At 43.7% G+C, this 21888-nt stretch overlaps 1 protein-coding gene across 3 annotated transcripts in view; it reads right to left on the reverse strand.

Moving 5' to 3' along the window:
* Positions 1–21888, reverse strand: part of Fam120b (family with sequence similarity 120B) — a 91341-nt gene that overhangs the window by 64298 nt on the left and 5155 nt on the right. The window contains exons 1-2 of one of the 3 annotated variants that reach the window (XM_005377628.2): positions 12974–13168; positions 4541–6046 (exon numbers count right to left, since the gene is read on the reverse strand). In XM_005377628.2, the coding sequence (XP_005377685.1) occupies positions 4541–6025 (1485 nt within the window). In that variant the 5' untranslated portion in view covers positions 6026–6046; positions 12974–13168. Of the gene's footprint in view, positions 1–4540; positions 6047–12973; positions 13169–21888 lie in introns of those variants that run through there. The other 2 variants (XM_013510751.1, XM_005377627.2) reach the window with 2 other exon arrangements.

A 21888-nucleotide genomic window follows, 5' to 3' on the forward strand; every position in this document is an offset into this window, starting at 1 on the left:
TTCAAGATGTTAACACTCACTACTGGGGACACAGTATTCAGTTAAGTTCTCTGCAATTAATAACTTTTAATTCATCAATTAGGTCAGTATGATCTAAGGGCTTTTGTTTCTACCCTTCAATGTTACACATACAGCATATTATACTTGGAAAAATCGTATCCACCAATCTAAAAATTCTAAAGCACAATTAATGTAATTTATCAAGCATTATGAAAACCTTATCATTTGCTTTCCAATTTCACATTTTCCAAATGCTTTCCAGAAAACACAGAGGTGTGGTTGAACACGGTGGTGCACACCTGTAATCCCAGCACTTGGGAGGCTGAGACAGGTGGATCACCATGACTTTGAGGCCAGCCTGGACTACATAGAGAGTTCAGGGCCAGCCTGGACTACAAAGCAAGACCTTGTCTCAAACAGACAAACAGAAAACAGAGGTATGGCTGTGGTTATGCCCTGACACTGCTCTGCACTGTGGCCTTTCCACCTAAGGCATCTGGGATAACTCTGTTTGTTCAACCACACAGGATAGAGGTCTAGCTGCCTATGAGACAAAGTTATAGGACTCCACTGCAAAATTTTTAGAGATGCAAGGGTAACTTAAGAAACTTCAAAATTGTTTCTGAAGATATAATTAAGTTCAGTAAATATGAACAATGCCTACATGACCTACCGTGTTACACAGCACCTGCCTATCTGCCCACAGATAGGTCTCAGAGGACCTTCTGAGGTTTATTCCTACTGTCAACTCCTCTAACCCTTGTGAGTGGCCTCCACCCTCCACCTGGCTGCAGTATCTGTCTAGTCACCAAAGCCACTGACAACCCAACTGCTTGTCTAGCCCAAGCCCAACTTCCTGGCCTCTATCCACAGCACTCACACTCCAAGGCCACTCTTCTATTTCTGAAAGCTGCCTTCTTGGGCTCTTGTTGGGCTCATTCTTTCCTCGTTCTCCTTCTCTCTTGGTGGTTTCTTACATCTCTATCCCACATGCTCTTTTACCAAAGATCCTGTGAGACATAGAAGAACAATTCCCCAAAGTATCTCCTGCTAGTAAAGAACTTGAGGTCTGTATCTCACTGCATGGACATGTCAGAGTGTCATATACCCCACTCCTTTGCACTGGGGCTCAGCTAACTGCCCCCCTCCTGCCTCAGCTAATGCAGCTACCATCCCTGGTACCCAGAGGAACTCCATTCACAACATGACCCCCTTATTGGTAATTTTACTTCTGAAACACTGTGAGGCTATTTCTTCCTATTTCCACTGCCATCTTCCTAATTCTAGCTCTCTCGTCTTTCACTGGGCTTCTGTAAGTCACTTCAAACCCATCCTCTGCAGTATGAACAACCAAAGTTTCACAAAACATCGATCTGATCACCTCACCCTGCTGAAAAATATCCAATGCTTCCTCCATGGATACAGAAAGGCCAAAATTTTTGGCCTTCATAGGGTGCCCTCTGTAGTCTGACCCAATCTGTCAGGCTGCCAAATCACTTGGAGGAACTCGATGAGGTGAATCGGAATGGGACCCATGAAGCAAGTAGAAGAGAATTGGGACAGACCTCAACCAAAAAAGAATGTGTGCAGAATCATAAGCAAATGAGATAGAAAGGAAAGTCAAGAAATGGAAAGACAGGCCTGACATGGTAGTGCATGCCTGTAATCCCAGCACTCAAGAGAGCGAGGCAGGAGGATTACCATTAGTTCAAGGCAAGCATAGGCTATATAGTGAGTTTAAAGCCAGCCTGGACTACATAGTGCAGGGAGGGCAGAGTGAAAAAAGGTACAAAAGAAAGCAGAGAGGGTGCAAAAAGACAAGTCAACACCGTCTCCCCACTGGGTAACTCAGGGACTGTGCAGCCCTAAGCTCTATATCAGATGTTACTTCTTCAGCCATGTCTAAGATTAGGAACAAGTGGCTTCCACAGGAATCTGTCCACATTCATGATTCTAGGCTACGGACCATACTGACTTACTTTCCCAAGGGCACGGAACTTCCACACTAGCAGCAAAGCTAAACATGATCTTGTGAAGAGTGTGGCATGAAAGGCTCACGTTTAAACCCTGTCTCTGGTGAGTGCAACCTCCACAACCACAGGTCATCACTGGCCTCAACACACCTCTGCTGTCATGTGAGAAGGCAAGTATCAGCCTCCTCTTAACAGAGCTTTGTGATGATGGAAGGGGTGCCTCTGGTAATTACAAACCACTATTATACCTATATCTAAGGTGAATCCTCTCTGTATGATCTACATTAAACTAGCTATATCCGGTCTGCATCAAAAAGCTGAATAAAATAAACCAGTCAGATTCGGCTCTCTGCCTACTTTCCACACTTCTTGCCGCGATAATATCATTCACCTCCTCAGACTTCTCTTACTCCTGTCAGCACCAGCTCTATTCTTATGCTGTGACTCACAATGTTCCTGCCTGCCAACACCTCTGCCTAAAGGTCCAACTCACCCTTCCTCCAATTTCTAGCCTAATTCTTTTTGTCCTTCTTTGAAGTACTTACACAAATGCTTCCGTGACATTTTCACCTGTAACTATTAAAAGTGGGGTCATGTTGCAGACCTTACTGCAGTTATTTGTGCTTATTACTAAGTTAGCTTATCTGCTACAATGTGGGCAACACAGGAAGAGGTTAAGAAGATCAATGTGCAGCAGGAAAGAAAGAAGTTATTAAGAGAAGCTAGAAGTATGAGAAAAAGCAAGTAATTCATTCAACAAAATATTTAATGAGCTACTATAAGCAGGTATTATGCTAGGCACAAAGGACACAGCATTGAGAAAATAAGACTCTGCCCTCAGCACTGATGATCTAGCAAGAAGGCATTTATCACACCTGAAAGTCCAGTTGCAGGGTGTGCTATGAACACAAGGCACACAAACCATGTATGGTGATTAAGCTTAACTGTCAACTTGATTGGCTTAGGAACTGCCTTGGAGTTCAGTAAAACACACTTGTATTTGTCTATGTGGGTCACAAAACCATAACCTTGGCCCCTGGCCCCTTCATCTGTGGCACTGCTGAGCTGCTCTGCTTTTCCCAGCCTCCATGAACTCAGCAGCTTTGCCTACCAAGCCTTCCTACCATGACATTTCTGCTTTGGAGCCAGCTAACATAATACATCCTCTGAAAATGAGCACAAATAAACCCTTCCCTCTTTAAGTTGTGTATGGCAGGTATTCGGTCACAACGATGAAAAGCTAATATACCGCTGCCCACTATTTCTGAGTGACTGCCAGGCTGTAACACAAAACACTAGTAAGTGTTAAATACAATGGTAGCAGGAACTTTTCAGGAGGAAGAGCATGTACAAGGCTATAAAACTGAGGAAAAAAAAAAAATCAGTGAGACACAGAGCTCTAGAAACACCACCAAAGGCCAGGTGATAAAAGCCATGGCTATACTGAGGCCACTGCTTTTGTCCTATGACTGATAAAATGCAAACAAAGGACTTTATTTTTGCATGCAGCATGACAAGTAGATTGCAAGTGGGTGAATTCTGCTCAAGAAGTGTTCTCACAGATTGTGATCATCCTGACAAGGTAATTGGATTAGGATGGTAGAAATGGGCACTGCACAAATTTATGACTCATTTAATAAAAGCAGTAAGATTCATGAATATTGCTTATAAAAAGAATGGGAAAGAATTCCTAGGTCTATCACTTGTAAACTAGATGAAATATATTGACAAAACACTGTGAACAATTAAAAAGTTTGTAGGTAAGACCATATTTGATTCTGAACAAGCTGAGATGCCACTGGACATTCATGTAGGTATGTGCCTTATCTATAAAACCTGGATAACAGGGTTAGGGGTGTGACTCAGGGATAGTTTACCATGTATGAGACCATGGTTGTGATCTCCAGTACTGAAGCAGGGGGAAAACCAAGATAATACCTATCTTATGGGGCTGTTGAGGATCAAAGGAGCAAAGATAAGCTCTGTGCCTAACGCAGAATCTCATACAAACAGGTGCCTAGTGGTGACCCGCCATCAAAAGTCTTCAAAGTTCTGTAACATGCTCAGAACTATTCCCAACTCAGTATAACATTTAATAACCTTCACAACCTTCAGCACTCTACTGCTTCCAGTTTTTCTCCCCTCATCAAATCCCATACTCCAGCCTGTTCTATTTGTACTCCATGAGACTGATTACAACTGCCACATGTTTAGGGTTCCAACAACCCAAAAGTCTTTGCCTATGCAAAGCAAATGCTGGCAGCATAAAGGTATGGCTCTGAATCTACTTCTTTGAGGAACTTCCCCCTATATGTTAACCCAGAACTTCCTCTCTCCTTGGAATTCCTACAGTTCTGCTCATTTTATTCATCTGGCAATACCAAATGTGGGTTATACTGTAATGTGTTTTCATATGCACAACACTATCCTAGACTCAAGAGGTTTTTACTCTGTGCAGCCCCTGCAGTCCCTTAACCATTACAGGTAGTAAATCTTCACTAACAAATCCATTAGTGGCTATATTTTCAATTATGATATCTTAGACAGGGGTGGGCACATCCACATACCTTTAAGATTTCAGGATCTGAAACCATGGTTACTTGTTCTTTTATTTCAGACCCCATATTCATGGGATCTTCTTGTATAACTTCAGGGTATACACACTTGGGTGCTTCTGTATTAAATTCAGGATCTGTCCCTACAGGTAATTTCTGGTTTATTTCAGGGTGTATACACATGGGAACCCCTTCCTTGGGTTCAGGATCTATATACATGGGAACTTCTTGCTTAGATTCAGCATCTATGCGCATGGAAACTTCTTGCTTGGATTCAGGATCTATACACATGGGAACTTCTTTCTTGGATTCAGAATCTGCACACATGGGAACTTCTTGCTTAAATTCAGGATCTGTACATATGGGAACTTCCTCTTTTGACTCAGGATTTGCACATACGGGAACTTTCTCCTTGGATTCAGGATCTGCATAGATGAGAACTTCTTGGTTGGATTCAGGTTTTGTACAAATGGGAACCCCTTGCTTGGATTCAGGGTCTGAACTCATGGGTATTTCTTGCTTGTCCAACACTGTTACACCTTTGGGTTTTTGGAAGAACCACGGAGATTTCTGTCCTGGCAAGAGATACGATGCCACTCCTTTATAAAAAAGAGCTCTGTTTGGTCCCAAAGGTAACATCTCTTCTAATTTTTTCTCACCTTGATGCAAATGAAGAACTTTGGATATGTAGTCTGACACAGCTAAGATAATATTACCTTTTTTGTCAAAGTTCTCTTTTGAAGATGTATAGGAAGATAAGCATTTGTACCGAAAGCTTTCAAACATGCTCTCTGGGATGATATCATTGCCAAGCAGACAGGCCAACAGAGGCAGGTCAGCCACTTGGAGGCCCAGACTCTCACAAAGCTTCTCTCGACATAGCATGACTGTGTTGAGACTCTCCAGACAGAGCTCACTAATAGAAAAGTAGGGACAAGTATCATAAATTAAGTAATCAGTGTCTTCTCCAAGAATTCCTAGACAGTTATGCTGGAGACCATAGGAAGCCACCTCGTAGTCTGCCTCCTGTAATGAACACAAGGTTTCCTGACCCAGTGCCTTCAGAGCAAACCGTGTAAATATGGCCAGCCCAGAGGGGATAAAGAACATGTTTCTGCCTGGCTGCTCCCTGCGTGACTTTATGTAATGGAAAATCTTGGATATCTCCTTGTTGTTCTTAAGCCTTCGTTTGATCCACTCATCTCTCTTATTCTGCTCCACCATGCCATCAAAGAAGAATATCAACTTGATGCCAACAGATTCAAAGGTTTTAATAAAATCTCGCAAAGCAGCAAAGTATTCTCTCCATTGGCCACCACAGATCCAAGATTCTGGAGTGTACCAGTAACGGAGACAGCACATGGCATCTACCACAATGGTTGGGGTACAGTCTGGGTGCCCGCTGAGGTGGTGCTCTGCCATCTCTTTGAGGTTGACTACTGTACATACATGTGGGCAGGTACTTCTCACAAACCCCTGCAACCCTCTCACACCCATAACTGGACTCTGGAAAGGAATCTGCAAAGAAAAACAAATCCATAATTAGTCACTACGACCTTACCACTAGACATAGAGAACTTTTCAAAGTAAATACAAGGCAATAGCTAACATCCCATAATAATAACTAATTAATAAATAATAATCCCATAATAACATCCCATAGCTAATAACTTATGTCAACAAGCTAACATAACATACTGGCTAGGAGTCTAAAAATTTTCAATTAAAACACATGAGGCACTTCACTTAAGCATATATTAACTACTACAGCTAGACTTCAAAGACAGTAGAGTACACCAATGTTTTAAGCTTTTCACTAAGACTCTTATTTAAGGTATTCAAAAACACATTCAATAAGATGCTCACTTTTTAAAAAAAAAATTATTTCCCACCTAAGAACTTAAATTGGAGTTATACATTGAAACAAAATGGATAATACTCTAAATACTTTTGCTGAGACAAACTAGACCAACAAAAGAACATATTAACTTGCTTGATAAAATCTAGCTCACTGAGAGATAAGCTAGTCTGTAGTGACAAAAAGCAGGTAAGTTGTGTCTACAATAAGGGAAGACAAAGGGATGACCCCAGAGAGATACTTTGGAGGTGAAAGATATGTGTACTACTTTGATTGTGCTAACAATTTCAGGGGTGTGGAATATGTTAAAACTTACTACACTGTACACATAAACACATGTCAAGTATTCCTTAATACAGGCATTGAAAAAACTACATAAAAACTCACTATACTAAATGTAACATTTGAGACAGTGACTGACTGAATGGAAAACTGCCCACTCTAAAAATTTAAGATACAAGTAGTTTGAGAGTTAGAATTTAAAATTTGGAAAAAAAAATACAGCCAAGCTGATGGGGAAGGGGCACACACCTGTAATCCTAGTATCTGGGAGAGCCTGAGGCAGGAGGATAGCTGTGAGTGTGAGGCCCAACTGGGCTACATGGTGAGTTCAAGGCCAGCCTTAAATGCAAAGACCCTGTCTCATAAAACAAACAAAAAACCATAGCTTGAAAACTTAATTTAATAAGATGTCCTTATATATAAGATACTCTTTAGGCAGGCTACAAGGTCTATCAATGATCAGAAAAAAATTTTATAAAGATATCTTGCATCCAGGTGTGGTGGTACACACCTCTAAGCCCAGGACTCTGGAGGCTGAGGCAGAAGGATTGCCAAGAGTTAGAGGCCAGCCTGGGCTACACAGTGAGTTCAAAGCTATCCTGAACTACCTAACGAGATCCTGTCTCAACAAACAAACAAATGATACCTTGTATTTCAGTAGCCCATTTTTTCACTATGGTTTTCTCTGTATCATCAGGGTGTCAGTCTTTTGATAAAACTCAACAAAAAAGTCCTTAATATGCAAATAGCAATACACAATGAATTATGCCTCCCAAAAACACAGGGCTGAGGGACCAGGCACATACACAATCTTTACTCTGTAAAACTCTGATGAGACTCCGGTTTAAAAAAAAAAATCAGAAGATCTACTTCACAAAGAAACTGTAAATAAATTATTAGGTTAGGAAAAGGCACTGTTTTTTCAGTGATGAGGATCTAACCCAGGGCCTCATACATGCCAGGCAGGTGGTTCTACCACTGAGCTACACTCTCAGCCCCAAGGAGGTTAGCCTGTTTGTTGTTTGTTTGTTTTCCCCTCTTATTTCTCAAGAATTTACTGACTGCTAGCAGACTCTTCCCTCTTATGCTAACAATATGAAGCTATCTGTAATAGCCATTAGTAATGAAAATACAGCAAAGTTAGGCAGATGTATTACATTTTATGTTGAAATTTAGAGAAGTTTCACTCACTGTTATTAAACGGACTATGAATACACACACCCTAAATTACTACTGTTATTACTGGTATAGAGTTTCCCGTGGAAACACTGCCGAAATACCTCTTACTGCAGTAGAACTGGGCCTAACATGGTCATTTCAAATATCAGGAGATCTGCTAAATCCCTGGGCATGGAGCCTAAGCTTAGGAAGGTTACAGTTTTTCCCCAGTGCTGAAGATCTAACACAGGGTTTCACACATGCAAAGCAAGTAGGCCTACCACTGAGTTACACTCTCAGCCCCAGGGAAGTTAGCCTCTTATTTTTGAGAAAGTGTGGCTTCTGTCCCTTAATATTATCACAAGGCAAAGGGGACAAGCTTTGGAAAGGAAATACAAGAACGCAAAGGCTGACTGGAATGAATAGGAAACAATACTTGGGCTATTATTCTATGCTTAGTCTTGAATTAAGCAGGCCAAAGGTCAACTTTCCAAATCTGGAGTCTGACTCAGCTTCTATGTTCTCTCACAGTTCCTTACTGGGTGCTCGGGTCCAAAAGAGCTCACAGCCAATCCCTGCAGATTCCTCCTCCAGGAGTTCTCAGGCTCTGGCAGCTCCCAGAGGGACTGGCTAAACTGCTCATCACAGAAGTCAATGCACAAATAGGGAAAAAGAACTAGCTAAACTTACATGCCCCACGTGCAGCATCTTCTGCCACATTTGAGCTGGCTGCCTGTCCTTGTTAATAAAAATTTTTTTGGTTTTTGTTTCAGGCCTTTTCTACAAAAACTTCAAACAACAACAATGAATTTCTCAAAATATTCTGTTTTTCACAAGAAGTCAGGTTCAGCCCTTTGCTATGACTTTATTGATATTTTTGCTCATCTCAGTAGTGAAAATCTTTTAACTAAGGAGACCCTGGCTCTTTATGTCTTTCCTGCCAATTTCATTTTGAGTCACAAACTATCTCAGGAGTGTGGTACGACAATGTGCTCTTCTGTGGCATTTCCAAAGAAGAATCTGAGTAGGACAGGACTTGGGAACCAATCATAGTAGAGGATGCCTTTCAGCATTTCATTGTCTGAACAATACTTACTTGGTACAGTTAATGTGGGGTGCAAGAAATGTCCAAAAGATAGGAAATTGGGTATTACTTTAAATAATTATTCTTTTTTGCTTTCCCTTTATTTTTGAGAGTATACATGGAGGCATTTCATTCTCTCAAGAGAATTATTATAGAATGAATGAAAAAATTTTACCTGAAAATTACTCAGGAAATTTTCATATCTAAATAAATGTTATTTAAAAGAAAGCATAAGTTTATGTCCCATTAAGTAGAAATTTTATTGCCCCAAACATGGTCTGGGATGCTCTGGGCATCAATACTATTAAAGTGAACCTCTAAGATGTCATCATCTGTCAAATCCCAACACCCAGCACAATGTCTCACATGTGAAGGGTCCAGTATTTGAGAGAATAACTGAATGATTTGAGGCTGCCCTAGGCAACTTAATGAGATCCTGACAAACAAAAAGGACTGGAGATGTAGCTCAGAGGTAGAGTACCTGTCTAGCATACACAAGGCGCTGAGTTCAATCCCTAGTACCACCAAGTAAATATATAAATAAATCAATCCAAGGCCAGGTATATAAACAGAAATTAGAAAACCAGATGTTCATGGACTCAAAAGTGTGACCAAAGATAAAGTACAAAACTGAATCATTGTCTTTCCCAGCTATTTACTACAGGGCTTGGGAAACAAACATCAGTGCAGGAAATTCCAGGAAGGAGGTGAAGGCACACAACAAAGCAAGAGCCTATTGCAATTATAAGCATGGCTGCACTCTACTTTAGCAGCCAGACTAACTCCACCTACTGAGTTAACAGTGGATGGGATGATGGTAAGGGGAAAGGAAAGTCCAGGAGATCCTTTCTTTCTTTTAATTCACAAACAGTTGTAGAAAGTAATAGTGGTGTCAGCCCAAGCAAACTCCTATATCCACAACGTAAATATCCATGTAATACTTACCACATTCCACATGCCTGCTAGGACCAAGGATAAAGCAATGAACAAGACCAAGTATGTACCTAACTACATGATGAATCTTTTTTTTTGTTTTGTTTTTTTCCGGTACCAGGAACCGAACTCACGACCTTGTGCTTGCCAGGCAGGCGCTTTGCCGCTGGGCTAACTCCCCAGCCCTACATGATGAATCTTGAAAGGAGATGATAAAGGCTCAGAGTACTAAAGAGAAGAAAGCCCAGGGATGTACACATAAATCAAAATGTGACCAAATGGATATCTTAATTATGTGCAGTTTATTGGCAAATGTGCCCTACAGTTCCACTTGCCCAAATTAGACATACTATTGGTGCTGTTCAGCCTCTTTCTCAAAGACACACTCCAGTAAAGAACACAGCAGGTACAGCTACTGGGGAGGCAAGCAACAGTATATGCTAGCTAAAGTCATTTGCCCAAGGTCACAGACAATTACAGGACTAATGGGGTTTGACAGTGGGTTTTTTGTTTGTTTGTTTGTTTTGGTACTGGGAATTGAACTCTGGACCACACGCTTGCTAGGCAGGTACTTGTGCCGCAGAGTTATATCCCCTGTCCAACTAATGGGGTTTGAGACTGGTTTCCTTCCAGTAGGACTCACCCCTCACCAGACACTGCTGCACTTGGACCTATCCCTGCACACTGGGAGTGCCACAGCCTCCTTCCCATGGTTAATTCCCACTCATCCACGGGGTCCTTACCAAGTTCATTGGGACAGGACAGTCTCTGGTTTTTCCCAGCAATCTAGAACTCTCTGCCTTTGGTCTTCCCCAACCACTGTAGAGAAAACACTACCACTACTGCACTATAAAATCTCTTGGAGGCTGTGGAAACACACTATGAAAACCACTGTCACTGAATACAGTAAAGAAAATTATGCCTACACATTTATGATGTCTCACTTATCCCAAATTCAGGATAAAATCTGACATAAATCAAAGAGTTCACAAATTAAAGCTAAAACAACTTCTTCACAAGACACTGCTTCCAGCTCTCATTGTCATCTGTGAACTATTTTTCTACTCAGTTCTCACAATTAACTCGTGAACCTAAGGTTAAAAAAACATGGAAAGGGCAGCTTTAGGCAAGTACAAGTACAAGTACAAGTACAAGTAATAAGTGCTGACATGGGGAAGTTAAAACTCCAAAGGAATAAGGGAAACCACAGCATGTGCCTCACAAGGCTAACAGCACTGCTTACATCTATAAAATTACATTTGAAATGTTTGAGATCATAGATAAATGTTTAGATCACATTCAGCACACTGTACCTCAGAAAAAATGTACTTTTAGAAAGTCTCTCATCCCAAGTTATCTTGGTACCTTGATGTTTGCAAATGATTTTGTAATAATCTGCATGAATCTATACTGAATTACTCATATGAGCTACAGTCTGAAGACAATATTACCTACGTCCTCCTAGTGCAAATATGCTTAAGGGTTCACTTTATATTAAATGCTTCATAATAAAGACTTAGATTTCTTCTTTATTGAGTAGTATATGCTGATGCTTACAAGCTGCTCTTTTATGATAACGCAGGTCGTGATTTACTGTATAAATAAAGACAAATAATTTAACTTCTGGATACCACTGATTTACTTGTAAAAATATGAAATTTACTTCTTAAATTTGGCAGATTTTAAGTTACTACTAAAAACTCATTTAGAAATTATTTATGTTTATGTAGATAACTCCAACTTTGAATGACGTTTTAAATCCCCACTTTACAAGGAAATGGATGTCTAAAAGAAAATTAAGGTTATTTATACTTACTAAGCTTTATAAAAACAACTGGTCGGGCTGGGCGTGACGTTGCACACTTGTAATCCCACCACTCAGGAGGCTGAGCCAGAAGGATTGCCAGCCTGGACTACATAATGAGTCCTTGTCTCAAAACCCCCCTCCTAAAGAAAAGGCAGCACTAGGGCTGTCTCATTTTTAAAGTAATAAAAGAAAGCTTGCAATATATTCCTTTAAATAAATTCCCATACTACAACTCTAGCTAAAAGTGATTTTTATGATTTCAAATACTTAAATGGACTATCTTGATCATCAATCCTTTCTCAAGGGGGGGGGGACTCAGCAGTCCAATGACTAACAAGACATTATACGCAAGTTAAAAGGTTCTGCCCAATGGGCTGAATTACCTCTTGATCAGCTCCCTCTGTTCATACAAGCACACCTGGAAGGTGGGGAGGGAAATAGCGGGACAAGAATACAAATCTCAAGACAGCAAAATATAACCTAACGAGGAACCTCCTAAGAAATACACAGTCTGGGGCTGCATGTTTTTAAAAAGAATACAAGTTATAAACACAAGACTGCTGAGTATCCAGAGCTGTGGAAGTGGTCAAGTGAGGGACTCAAAAGATCGAATTTCATGAGCTTTTTGGTAAATATGCACATAAATGATACCTAAATTCAGGATCAGAAACGTAATTTCAACGCTGAAAACTGCAAGTGACAGCTGATATATCTTATTGTAGTTTTCTCGGTAGGCCAAAGCTGTTCTGAGATTTCAGTACGTTTGGAAGGTTAGGTTAGAAATTTTAAAAACTGGAAGGTAAATTGGTCATGATGACCATCAAGGGGCTTGACACAACCAGCTTGGTGCTTTCCAAGAAAACAACCGGTGAGATAAACACAACTTTGCGCTCCAAGAGTAAAGGAATGCGAAGGCCAGAGAAACGCTAACAAGATCAAAGGACGCGGGAAATGAACGAGAAAAATCGAAAGGCTGAGATGCGTGAAAGCTGGGAACGCGTAGCCGCGGTAGCTAACAACACGGTCGAAAGATGGGAAAGTGAGAGAGCAATAGAGAAAGCGTCAAAAACAAAAGGCCGACCCTAGACGCAGAGCCCCCTTCTCCACCTCGGCCTGCGAGTCGCGCCGACACGGCCACGGCCCCCGCCCCTGCGCGCGCCGGCCCTCCCGGGATGCGCGCGCACACTCGGTCCCGCAGCGTCCGGGCCCACCCCACGTCCGCGGTGGGGCCGCCTCCGAAGACAGCGCCCGCCGCCTCCAGCGCGCACGTCACGGGAGCTTCGCAGGAGGAACGGAAAGGCACGGCCGCCAGGAATAACGGACCTGACCCCGGAATTGGCGCGTCTCCGAGGAGCACCGCGGTCAGTACGGGCGGCTGCTCGGCCTCAGCTCGTGCGCACCGGCAGGTCCGCTGACCAGGCCTGCCGAACCTAAGATGCACACACACGAAGGAGATGCCACTGCTCCTCCCTCAGCCCACCTTCCCCTCAGCCGCGCTCACTTCCGCTTCCGCTCCCAGCATTTCCGCCGGAGGCCCCGCCCCGTCTGCAGGGGCGGAGCCTAGGCTGCCGTGGGCCCTACAGGCTCTGGAAGAGTGGAGCACGAGGTGCGCTGTGCGCAGGCGCCCGGCAGGAGCGCAAAGGGTGAATTGTTCGGTGCGCATGCGCAGAGGAATGCGACGCTGGCTATTGTCTTGGCAACCGCGCTACCGCTGATGAGGCTGTCCCAGCTGTCTCACATCTTCCTCGTTCATTCAGTTGGCACCGCCCTTGTTCCCTCTTTTGTCCCACGGACAAGATCTTGAGGGGTTCAGCAGTAGCGAGGCGCGGGCACACGCTTGTTCCGAGCGGATCTGGGTTTCCTGCGGTGGTTTCCCGGCCCTCGGCGGAGCAGGCACATGACAGTTGGCACCTGAAGTCCCCACCCGACCGGACGGTAGTCCGTGCATCCTCTGGCCGCTGCCTCTAGGCAAGCTGTGACCCTCCTTCGTGGATGCCAGCTCGGCCACGGAGCTTGAAGGCCTCAGTGGGTCCTGCTCGCGCTCGCTCCGCCGCCCGGCAATCTGCAGGGCAAGGCTACAGGAGAAGGTGGCGCTTCCGAGCTGGAGTGGCCGCGGGCGCACCGCTGTCCCCGATCACCACCTCCCTCTTGGAAGGCTTGGGCTGTGCAGACCAGGCCAGCCCTTTCCCTGCGCAGGAGGCCGCACTCATCTGCAATTCTGATCCTTCGCCTAGTATTCATCCCACCCAGTACAGCCATAGAACATTTGGGCAGACGCATGTAAGACGGCAGAATAACTTCGAGACCAATGTGATTTATTTTTTGATGTAAATTATTGGCAAATTTAAATTATCACTGTACCACATTACAGTATTTAAGATGCATCCCGAACCAGTGCGTACACACACTATGTTCCAGTAGAGCTTTGGTGCATCTTGGTGAGCCATGAGGCGTCCATTAGGGACTTAAAGTAGTCAAGTATGGTTCTGTCATTTTCTTCAGAATCTCTGGCAAAGCCCTACATAGAGCACTTAAAATACATTGCCAGTTTGAAGTGACCCCATGGATGCACTGAAGGATTTGGGAAGGCTTGCATTTCCTATCAATCTTTTTTCTAATAAGTAAAATCAACAGTTGCCAATACCACTTGCTGGTTGAGGGTTATGGGGTTCCACCAAAAAGTATGTGAAATGACCTCTCTTCTTGAATGGCATTGTGATTGGGGACACTAATATACACTAAGAAGCAAGTGAAGCCCAGGTTTGTCACCCCTCAAAATTACCACGTTGAAATCTAATTCCCACAGGAAAGATACTTGGAAATAGGGCCTCTGGAAGATGATGGTCTTGAAAGTAGAGCCTTGGAAAATTGAATTGGTGCCCTTACAAGATAGGTCAGAGATGGCTGGGTGTGATGGCACATGCCTGTAATCCTAGCACTGGGGAGGCTGAGGCAGGAGGATTGCTGTGAGTTTGAGGCCAGCCTGGGCTACAGAGTGAGTTCAAGGCCAGCCTGAACTGCATAGTGAGACCCTGTTTCAAAAAAAAAAAAAAAAAAAAAAAAAAGCTAGACCAGAGAGCCCTCTTTCCACCACTAGAAGATTCAAGGAGAAGGCAGTGTGCAAACCAGAAGAGGACCCTCAGCAAAACCCAAGCACGTGGCACTCGAATATCAGACTCCAGTCCCAGGGCAAGGAGGACAAAGGCTTCATGGAGACCGTAGAAGGAGCAGCACCTGGGGCAGGTTTACAGGAGGAAAGACTTCCAGGCACAAAACTAGGAAAGAGATGGAGGCAAAAACTCAGATGTTATGATGGAGCAACCAAAAAGAACAGACTCAGGAGCAGGAGTAAGGCGGAAAGGCGGTGGGGAGAAGCTGGACGGTGGGAGCAGGCAGGCTCAGCCCCTGCAGCAGCCTTGCAGGGGATCCAGTCATTTTTCGCTCTTTATTTACACACAGAGCTCCCAACATCATTTGCCTCTTCCTAAATATATACAGAAATATTTAAGGAAGAGAGAAAAAAAAAGGCACTAAGATGAGGCTAGAGATGTAACTACTAAGAAGAATTAAAAAACAAGGGGGAAAAGTTATAAAAATCTATATTATCTTCAGTATCCAAAGATAATATTACATCCATGAAAGAGAAAGGATAGTCACAGAATGAAAAAAGAGCTCTTGAAAATTAAAACAATAGGGCCACGGAGATAGCTCAGAGGCATAGTGCCTGCCTGGCAAGCACAAGGTCCTGAGCTTGAGTCCCAGTACCAAAAATTTAAAATAATAAGTGAAAGAAGATAAATTTGATGTTCAAATGATAGGAAAAAAAAAGAGACAATAAAAAAATAGAAGATTAAGAGGTCTGACATCTGAAAAACAGGAACTATGAGAAAAGAGAATAGAATGTCAATACGGTGGCACACACCTGTAATCCCTGCTCTCTGGGAGGCTGAGGTAGGAGGATCCCAAATTCCAGCCCGGTCTGGGCAATTTAGCAACTTAGTGAGACCCCATCAGAGACCCTTTCCACAGTGCCAGTTATCAGGGCCCCTGCAGTGAGTCCTCAATCTCCTACCAAGTGTTATAGTGCGTGGTGGGAAGAAGGAACAAGAGACAAAACAGGGATGCAGGCAGGAGTCTTGTTTCAGGGAATAAAAGATCATGAGGTGTCCAGGGCCCTGGTATTTACTCATTACATCTGACTCAAGGACAATGGGTGAAGGGCAATGGGTGTTTCTGGGAACCACAATGGTGACTATGGTGGGCTAATAAGAACAAACCATTCTTGAAAGGACAAGGATACGATGGGGGGGGCGGCGCGGAGCAATGAGGAAACTGCAGTTTCCCCAGGTACCTTATTGTCCTTAGCAGGTCTTATCTTGCCCTTGTGAGCGCCACAGCAGTCATTAGCCTTAGGGTTTCCAGGTGTGACAGGAAAAGAGTGGGGAGTTTCCTTGTTCCAGTCTGGCTCAAAGGGCAAAACAGGGACAAGCTTTGGACTTCCTTACACTCAACTTATAATTCGTGGTTCCCAACAAGACCCTATTTCAAACCAAAAAATAAAAGAAGGGAGCTGGGATGTAGCTCAGGGTGAAGGTACTAGATACAATCCCCAGTACTGAAAAAAGAAAAATGCAAAGAAAAAATTACTCAATAAATAATTCAACAAAATATCCCAGATCTAGAAGACACATTCTTATATTGGGAGGGCCCAACAAGTGCCTAGGCCCCAGCAAAACAAACCTTCTAAAAAGAAGTATGTGAGCGCACATCATCACAAAGTTTCAAAACACCAGAGAACAAAGAAGGTGTTCAAAGTTTCCAGAAGGAGAAATAAAAGGTTCACATTTAAGGAATTGGAAATGTGAATAGCATGGAAATTCTCCATAGAATTCTAGGAAGTTGAAATACAGTGGACCATTAACTTCAAACTTCTGAAAAAAATAATACTAACAGAAATGGACCCCATCAAAATCTTACATGTAAGAAGGATAAAGACATTTTCAGGAGTGCAATCTCAAAGTTGTTGTCTATCAGATGCCTTATTTTAGAGAGTTACTCTGGAGAATATTCTCCAAAATTAAGACATGAGTCAAGAAGAGGAATATTTGAGGCCTACAAGAGTCCAACAGAACAGAGAAGAGAAAGAAAGTCTTAAGATCAAAGCTAAGGGGCTGGAGATTTAGCTAAGCGGCACAGTGCCTGCCTGGCAAGCGGGAGGTAGTAAGTTGGATTCCTGGTACCGGAAAATAAACAAACAAAAAAAAAGATGAAAGCTAAAACTGTTACAGTTTAGAGGATCCAGGCTTCAGGAAGAAATAGCTCCAGAAAAGAATGAAGCCCACCGCCACCTGTTTGAATATTAAAAGAGATATTCTCAGTTTGGTAATGATAAATAATAACCACAAGGAAGGGGCTGGGGATTTAGCTCAGTGGCAAAGTGCCTGCCTGGCAAGCGCAAGGTTGCAAGTTCGGTTCCCGGTACCGGAGAAAAACAAAAAAACAAAAACAAAAAAAATAATAACCACAAGGGAAAGTCAATGAATTGCCTACCAGGTGATTTTTTAACCCAGTAAGGGCAGCATAATGTCAAAAAGGAAAAAAAAGGAAATGTAATCGCAGCCCATGCCTCAACTGTGAATGAATGTTACATAAACAGTAATTTAACCAAAAAGGTGCTACCACTATTTTTGTGAAAGGAAGGTGACCTCGTGTGTGTGTGTATAGACATGGAGGCCCAGGAACCAAGGACGGGAGAGCTGGAGCCAAGAGGTTTGGAGAAAGACACACCTGTAGTGCAGAAAATGCCTTTGTGAAATACAAATCATTTCCTAAACCAGTAACTATCAGATAAATTTAGGGGAAGGAACTGGGATTGGTAATGTGTAGTGTGCACAAAGGCTATTTTTGCTACAAACCTAGAAATACTATTTGAATTTTTAAATCTGTAAATGTGTTACTTTGATAGAAGAAATTTAAGTTTTAAACTGTGGTAGGATAACTAGAAGGCATAGTGAGTGGCCCAATTACAGTATTACTCAAACGCCAACCTATCTAAACGCTAAGGTTTTTTTTTTTTTTTTTTTTTTTTTTGGTACTGAGAACCAAACTCATGACCTCAGGCTTGCTAGGCAAGCGCTTATGCCGCTGAGCTAGATCCCTGGCCTCTCTAAGGCTTTTTAAAGCTTTTAAAACCACATACTATTCTACCATAAGAAGGATATACTTGGGTCATTTGTAGGAAAGTGGATGCATCTTAGACTATAACTCTGAGTGAAATAAATCAGACACACAAGCTTAAATATCACCTGGTTTCTCTTACATGAGAAACCCAAAATGTAAATAAAGAGCAAACAAAAAGATCGAAAATAGGAAGTAGAGAAATACCTCTTTCTCAAGAAGGGGATCAAGAGATGGAGGAAAGGGGGACGGGAAGGAGTAGAAGGGGATCAAAACAGAATGAAGATGTGTTATGTACACAACAGACTCTATACAAGGAATGGAAACATTATGTACAGCAAACATGTAGAATAAAAATTAAAACTATAAAAGCCGGATGTGGTGGCACACGCCTGTAATCCCAGCACTTGGGAGGCTGAGGCAGGAGGACTGGTGCGAGTTCAAGACCAGCCTGGGCTACAAAGGCCAGCCTGAACTGCATAGCAAGACCCTGTCTCAAAAAGACAAAAATAAAATAAAATAAAAATAAATACAAAGTAAAATAAAAATCATTATTACTCTGCCACAGTGAAGGAAAGGAAAAGTCGGACAACTTCAAGGCCTCTTTCCTGGGAAACCATCAGCAAAACTGTGTATAAAATTCAGTGTAACAGGAGCAAAAACAATGATAGGATCATTCCTCCTTTGACTCCTCCTTTACACCAGACACATCTTCCCATGCTCTGTTGTACTTACCAAGCCCATTGGCTTGGGAGAGAACCTAAAACTGGATATAAGATTTGCATAAAAGAGAAAAATAGTTAAACATACAAAATAGATAAGAACCAGAATTTTCTGTTACTTACGCTCAAAAAGAATCCTATCTGTTTCAATGTTCATCCACAAAGGAATAATTCCTTCTTTTTTTTTTTTTTTTGTCTTTTTGAGACAGGGTCTCACTGTGCAGTTCAGGCTGGCCTTGAGCTCAGGCTGGTCTTGAACTTGCAATGATCCTCCTGCCTCAGCCTCCCTGGCGCTGGGATTACAGGTGTGTGCCACTACACCTGGCAAGGAATAATTCCTACAGAACGTTTCCTCCTCCTTTAACCAACTATGAAACCTGACAAAAGAGTAACCTTTTTATTTTCAGACAACAGGAAGTAAAGGATGGCTATGAGGATGATAATTTTGCAGTACTGAGGGTCAAACTGAAGAATACTCTGCCCCTGAGCTATACACCCCCCCAGTACTTTTTATTTGTAGACAGGGTCTCAGTAAGTTGCCCAGGCTGACCTCAAACTTGCTATCCTCCTGCCTCAGCCTCCTGAGTGCTAGGATTACAGGAACACCACCATACTGACTGATTAGGAGTCTAGAAAGAACAGATGGGGTAAGTCTTATGGTTATGCTAGTTTCTAACTAGGTCAATAGAGGAAATCAGTGAAAAGATTGGTTCTTTGATAAGGTCCATAAAACAGATACACCTGTTGCTACACCGATAGCTAAGGGAGCAACATAGACAACCTGTCCTAACAATGGAAGACTTTATCACTATGCATGTCATTTATATGAAAAGGCACAAGAATATGTGAACAACTTTTGATAAAACCAGAAATTTCTTCAACAGTGCAAATTACCAGGCCTGACCAAAGAAGAGATAAAAGAAACAAGTAACTCTTCATTTATTGAAGAAATTAAAATTTTAAATACAAATCTCCCCACAAAGCAAATGTCAGCTGTTGATGGTCTTCTTAATTGTCATGCTTTTAAGGAAGATTGTTAATCTTCACAAACCCTTTCAAGAAATGGAATAGCAGGAGAACCTTTTCTGACTTATTTTAAATTTTGCATGGTGGCAGAGAGCATGTTCAGTTTCAACTGGCCCCCATGCCCTGTGATTGGTAACAGAATGAAGGATGGGAGGGAGGGAGGGAGGGAGGGAGAGAGGAAGGGAGGAAGAAGAAATAATCTACTTCCTGGCATGTTTAGCCACCCGCTTGCTCTACGTCATTTGTGGTTTCCCATCTGCCTGGACAGTGGCTGGTTCCTCAGTGGCCCTGGGACCACATCTAGTCCCTGAGAATGAAAGACCACTTGCTGGCAGGTGAGAGAGTGGTCCTTGCTAACATGCTCAGTGCCTAGGACCTTTACAGCGGGAGCAATACATCTTTCCTCAGTTATCTAGCAGGAATAGGGACAGCTCCAACCACCATGGAAACAGATCATAGTTTGTGATCCTTCCTTTAAAAGGCCAGACTAGAAGTGGTACAACGCATGCATTCTGAAGGCACTGTGTGCTCATTAGGGACAGTGACATAAACATGCCACCCCAGGCCCCATTTTCTTAAAGGGGGGGATATTGTACTTTGAAAACAAATGTTGATGGTGACCCAGTGCTGTCCCCTTTCTTTCCGGATGGAAGCAGGGGAGAGGAGGAAATAAGAATTACAAAGCAGGAAGGACTCTGAAGTGCAGAGAGGCAAAACTAGGAAGTGTGTTCTACATTTTGAAATTTACTGTATTGACCTGAAAGTGGAAAAAGAAGTGCCTAAATTCGTCTCCTCCATTTCCTCTCCAATACTTGGGCTCTTTTCTGGGTGCCTTTCTCCCCAGCCATTTACTGGAGCAGGGCTTTGCAAAGCCGGTCTCCTAGCAGCCGCATGCAGAAGGCCCATTCATATGACAATAGATGGAAAGGAAAGAAAGAGCTTGGTTTGTTTAAACTGCCTCTGTCTTCATTCACGGCCTGATGTCCGTGTGCATTGTGACATCCACAATGGCACTAAAGGACTCATTGTAGCCGAAAACAAATCAAAACAGAATAAGGGATGCTAAGATAAAAGAGTCCTGCAACAAAATTGCTAAAAACAATCTACGTCTTACATCTGAGATTTATGTTACCTTTTGGCTGTGTGGCCTATTGACCAGTATTTATAATAACCACTAGGGTTTCATAAACAAAAAGATAAACGGGAACTTTATATACGATTTTAGAGGCACTCCCACAGGGTAAGTTGGCCGGGATGCTTCCGAAGCTGTTTAATAATTATAGTTTTTTGTTTGCACAACATTTGGGGGCCGCACTCCACACTTGGTGTGTACTTTCCTCCGGGTAAACACGCTCTCCCTGCAGCGTGGGGACCACTCCCCACAACCCCCCTACTACCCCTCCCCCCCCCGCAGAACCCACGTAGCTGTCGCGGAGACCCCGCCCGATTCGGCAGGCAACAGGTGGAAAGTTGAATAACTTCACACGTTTTTTAGGGAGGGGGTGGGCCGGAGGGAAGGCTTTTGGGAGCCGATTTAAGGATTAGATCAGATGTTATTGCTAGTGAAAAATTAAACAGCCCGGTGCTCTGGGGAGTACAGATTAATATATTTAGTGACTCTCTGCACACAAAGGCCGCTCATTGTAGCCACGTCTGAATGCCTGTGAATAGGGCAGAACATATGCAGCCTGTCACCGCAGGTGCCCACATCTGTTCTTCCCCGGGCAGATGCTCACAGAAAAGGGGAAGTGGGGAGGCCAGGGGAGGACATCGCGCCGCAAAGCCTCCACGGTCGCCTTGTCCTGGGATCCTCGGGAGTGGCCTTGGGAGGCGCCGATCCAGCGGGAACGTTAGCGGGGAGGCGGAGAGCGCGCCGCGCGGAGCGCTACCGGAAGACCCTGGGACCCCACCTCCCCGCGAGCGCCCCAAGGGCGGGGCCCAGCGTGGGAGACGGGCGGGCACCCTGGGTCCTCAGGCGACAGGTGCCGCGACCTCCCGAGGGTGGGGCCCATCAGCCCAGCGCTCCGCTCAGCACCTTGCTCTCTCCCGGTCCACTTGTGCCAAGATCGTGGGCTTACATTCCTCAGTGCGAGGCCTCGACCCGCGGCAGAGCGGGGAAAGGGCTCCCGCAGGCCAGGCCCCTCCGCCAGCGCACCCGGGGGCGCTCAGGTCGGGGGGTCACCCCGATGGCGCATGGCCGGCGGGTCCCCGGTGACCCTCATCCAGGCCTAGACCGCAGGCCGCCCCGCATCCCCGCCTCCCGCCCGGCGCCGCCGCCTCCTCCGGGAAGCCCTCAGGGCGCCCGCCGCCCGC

This window comes from Chinchilla lanigera, unplaced genomic scaffold, assembly GCF_000276665.1.
Source record: "Chinchilla lanigera isolate Chin_1 unplaced genomic scaffold, ChiLan1.0 scaffold00010, whole genome shotgun sequence".
Lineage (NCBI taxonomy): Eukaryota > Metazoa > Chordata > Mammalia > Rodentia > Chinchillidae > Chinchilla > Chinchilla lanigera.